This window comes from Fundulus heteroclitus, unplaced genomic scaffold (assembly GCF_011125445.2).
Source record: "Fundulus heteroclitus isolate FHET01 unplaced genomic scaffold, MU-UCD_Fhet_4.1 scaffold_128, whole genome shotgun sequence".
Classification (NCBI taxonomy): Eukaryota; Metazoa; Chordata; class Actinopteri; order Cyprinodontiformes; family Fundulidae; genus Fundulus; species Fundulus heteroclitus.
This window is the reverse complement of record NW_023396540.1, coordinates 243574-248232: the sequence shown is the minus strand read 5'-3', so window position 1 is coordinate 248232 and position 4659 is coordinate 243574. Positions and strand designations below refer to the sequence as shown.

The 4659-nt window shown below is 34.3% G+C and overlaps 1 protein-coding gene across 2 annotated transcripts; it reads right to left on the bottom strand.

Annotated features, from left to right (window-relative positions):
- Positions 1-1116: 1116 nt before the first annotated feature.
- LOC118558419 lies at positions 1117-4298 on the bottom strand (the record flags this gene model as incomplete). 2 transcript variants are annotated; one of them, XM_036129000.1, is given in 7 exon segments in its annotated part: positions 1117-1919; positions 2020-2057; positions 2366-2432; positions 2551-2591; positions 2723-2830; positions 3237-3308; positions 4194-4298. In XM_036129000.1, coding segments are annotated over 7 exon segments (524 nt in total), but the record flags the coding sequence as incomplete, so codon positions are not given.
- Between the last annotated feature and the right edge of the window lie 361 nt (positions 4299-4659).

Below are 4659 nucleotides of genomic sequence, written 5' to 3'. Positions count from 1 at the left end.
AAAACATACCTACACAAATAATAAAATGTTATTATTTCCAAGAGAAAGAAATGTCAGTGTACAGAAACTGGTTGTGAAAGTTTATTGTTCTCATGTGCAGTGTGTGAAATATATTTTTATTTGTTTGTTTCATTGGTGCTCTAAATAAATAAATAAATCGTAATCTATTAAATATTGTCCTAAATATTGTTCTATTCTTTTATTCTGCGCTCCCATAAAAAACAATGGCCCCACCTTGACCCCCATGGAAAATTTGTCTTAGAATAGACATTGAGTATCAGCTAGGCGCGTTGTCAGACCTGGGCTTCCACTGATGTGTTCTGAACATCCCCAGAACTCAGAAAACGACATTTAAATGTCTGTTAAAAAGATGGAAGCCCCGAAATGACATCAGATGCATTGTTTGCATTTAAACACAGGTCTGATTACTGCCACACCTGATCTCAACCAAGAAACCACTTCCACCAAAAGATCCTCACAACCTAGACATCATACTGAAAAAGAAAATGTAAAGATCCACAGGGGTTTGATTACTTATGGTAGCTCCCTGGGGATCATATAGTCTGTTTATGTTTTACACCTTTAGTGTTGTTGATATTTAGATCTTTGTTCCTGTTCTGGTTTCTGCTCTTTAATGATCTTCCTGCCTCCCTGTAAGTGTTGTCTTTATTTTCAATAAACCTTGCTCTTTGGTCCAACATTAAAGTAAACCTGACAGAGACTGCAAGAGAATCTGTCGACTCATGATTAATATTAGACAGAAGTGAAAACTCAGCAAAAACATTTATCATAAAGCACATTAAAAACAGCTCATGTTAACCAGAGTGCTGGGAAAAAATAACAGAAAGGTAAATTGTCTTCATATGTTTATGTTTAGGTTGCGCTATCAAGGGCTCCACAATCACAACTTTTATTTATTAATCTTTTCACACTTTTTAAAATTAATTGATTAACTTAAACAAATATTTTCACATAAATAAGCTACTTGAATTACATTGATTTGTTGCAATAAACCTTCGCATGTGTTGCTTACTGCAAAATAAATTGTAAACAAAGGTTTGCACTTTAGTATGGAATATAAGTATAACGTGCCACTCACAACATAGCAAAAATAAATACAATAAAAGCTTTATTATTAATCTAATTACAAATAAAGTCTGAGTTTAAAGAAATAAGTGCCATTTCAGCCATGACATAGAACATGCTATTACAAAACACTTAACCTAAAATGCAATCATTGTAACATTTACATGTGACTTTGGTGATCTTTGCCTGATTTCTATTTGGTTAATTCAAGATGATATATTTATCTATACAATTAAATATGATCAAAATAGGACAAAGTTAGAGATTTTCCTAGCTCACAAAATCTGCCCACTAAAACACGCAGGCACAGTGCTAAACCTTCAACTTTATGCCTGTTTCTATAAATACTCTTACAACGAGAAATGTGACAGACGGGTCTGATCTCACTATGAGCACTCAGCTATAAAAAACTCACTTTGACTTTGTCAGCTCATCATTAATCACTGGCTGTCGCTTTAGTTTCTTACATTCACAAAGAACAGAATATACAAATCACTTGTTTATCATTTCTTAAATTCCACACCTTAGCTTAAATTTTTAAAAAAATGAGGTGTCTATAAAAGAAAAACTGGTATCTATAGCCTTTATGTCAATTGTGTTTATACAAACGAGATGAGTAACATGGTTTGTTTTCTCAAAAACCTTTTACACAATAAGAGCTCAGCCCATAATATGTGACACCTTGTGTTAATCATTATCTTGAGCATGTTTGGGTTCTTCTCCACAAAACCAGCTGTGTTTCAGAGCTTCGACAGGGAGCTGTACATCACATTATCCTTAAATGATGAAGGAGGTAAATCGGGGATGGTGCTGTACATGTGGTAGACGTCCTGCTGGAAAATAAAGACAGCAGTGGTGAGAACTTTTTAAATGTATAGCATTTATACATCTGCAAAGTCATGAGACATCTTTATAGTGATAACTGTCTCATACATCAGTTTGTTGCTTTTCATTGGCAGATTTCCGACAACCTTAAAAAGAAGGAAATACAAATAACATAAATCAGTATCGGGTCACAAATATAAAAACAGGATGAATTATTTCTATTTACTTCAAGATCCTCCATTGCATGAATGTAAAATCTTCTTTAAATTTCCCACGGTAGTAAAATAATAATCTTAAAAGAAAAGCAACAACGGCACCAAAAGTTTTTTTTAGTTATGTTATCTAGCTTTACTTCGAACAATGAATGTATACATTATTTCTGATTTAGAAAATGTTTTCTTGTTAATCTGTTTTTAGATTAACTTGAAGTGAGTGTAAAGCTATGGAGAGTCACCTGTGGGACCATCAGTGTCAGGCACAGACGTGATGAGGCAATAAGCTCTGTCTTCATTGGGTGGTAACTTTAAAAACAAGAAAACGAGGGAAAAGGGAAAATGAAGGAGAAAAACATTGAAAAAGGCAACCAAATTAACGCACTGTGAATGATAGATACACCATTGTAAAATACATTTTATTTACCATCTCTGAGCTGTCAATTGTTTTCCTCCACACAGACTGAACTACAACAGAAATTAACACAATGTTTGATCAACAAAAATATTACAACTAAACAATTCATTATATTGGAATAATAACGTATACAACTCCTAAACACACATCTATCTGTCTATTAACTGAAGATATAGCATACCATTTTTCACACCAATCCTTCCTTTGGCTTTGAGACATGCTGACAGCACCAGAATGAAGACCACAGTCAGTCCACCCGCAACTGCTGCCAGTATCAACTTCCACATTTCTATTTTCGAAATCACAAACAAGTTTTAAACGTTGGTTTTCTCACCCAAAATGGCTGTTTGTTTCTGCAACACTCATCTCGATGCATCTCTCCAATAATGTGTTTTCTACATTTTGATTTGGTTTTTACGTTATTAGGATTTAATGAATTTCACAAACAACATACTGCAGGTTGAAAAGAAATAACTACGGTAGGCAGCGCTGTGCATGCTGTTTTGTGGAGGGATGCATACAGCAGATACTTCAACTACGAAAAGCTTCCTGTTTAGATTAAAGTGCTAAACCTTGAAATAGTCCGAATAACGTGCTGCAGGATGTGTGCTGTCTGACAGCTGTCTTTAAATACAAAACAAAAGTAAACCAAATAATGGACAGGACTGATGCTGACAGTAAAATAAGAGTCTCACCTATGTATTTGCTTTTGGATTCACGGTCCTCTGTTTTGTTTGTAGACGTCACGGAAGTGACCCTAGAAGACACTAAAACAGAGATGATATGAAACAAGGAAAGATACAGAACATAATCTGTCTGCAGGCATTTTCAGAAAATATATTTCTTGCTCTTTTTGCAACTTTGCTTAAAAGAAGTTAAAGTTTACATTAATATAAACAGTTCTTACTTTCTGACACTAAATGAGTTGGGATTACTAAATTTGTTTGTTTAATCTCAGGATAAGGTTTTATTTCTATCTTCAAATTCAGAAGTTTCACACACTAAGACTTGCTAAAGTCATGCTTCCATTCAATTGTCATGCAAATTTTAAAATGTTGCAAAAGTCCATCCACTGGTTTGGAGCAAATTAACCAGGCTACACAAATTGTAATTCCATCAGTTGATGTTGATGTTACACATGACTGTAATAACAAGAAGTAAAGGTTGCAAACTAGGATGGACCACACACATCTAACAAAAATGGAGAGAGGTTTTCAGGAATGTTTTGCTATCAAAACATTGTCATGCCAACTAGTATTGCTGATGTTACATGTAGTCCACAGATGTTGGGAAAGAAATGAATTTCTATGCCAATTATTGTAATGTCCCGGAAGATGCAGACTGCGGAAACAACTGATCTGTCATGTGATGTAAATGTTGTTACGTCAGAACTTATTCGGCAGATGTGATTCCATCTCCTGTTTTCCTGTTTGTCGCAACAGATTTTCTGTCAAATTCAATTCAGGACTGTGACTGAACATGTCCAGAATTACTGTAACATCAATAACTGAATAAAATTACTTCTTACTGGTAATATTAAAACATTGTTTAAAATCTTAGTCTTCCTGGGTATGAATGAATTGGCGCTTTACTATATTAGAGGGCACAACATAAAAAAGCAAATAGGCAACATTAATGAATAAAACAAATACCAGGTATCTCAGTAGAAAATGTGCCGCCTGATGTGGGATCCTCTGATTTCAGAGTGGTGGGGAGAGAAGAACCACGGGTGGCAAATGGTGAATCAGGAGTCTGAACTGTTGAATAAAAATTATAAAAACCATTATGTTTAGCATTCTTCAAATGTTAGTTTCTAATTTGAATTACCTAGCAAAATCATTATTCAACTGTTGAAGAATAAACACTGGCATGAAAAGACCCTCTTGGCCAGGTTGCTGTCATTATAATTTATAGCATGTTCATTTCTATTTTCCACAGTTTATTCTGAGAGCTTCTTGACAAAGCAAAATGTTTTTGGTTATGTTTTTTCATCCTTTGGACTTTCACATCTATATAATTAAGATTTTAAATGAAACAAATTGGTCTAATTTCTAAAACTGTCTTTAAATTATGATTAACTTCCTGTCTGTCTGCTGTAGCTGTCTGTGCCTCTACCCT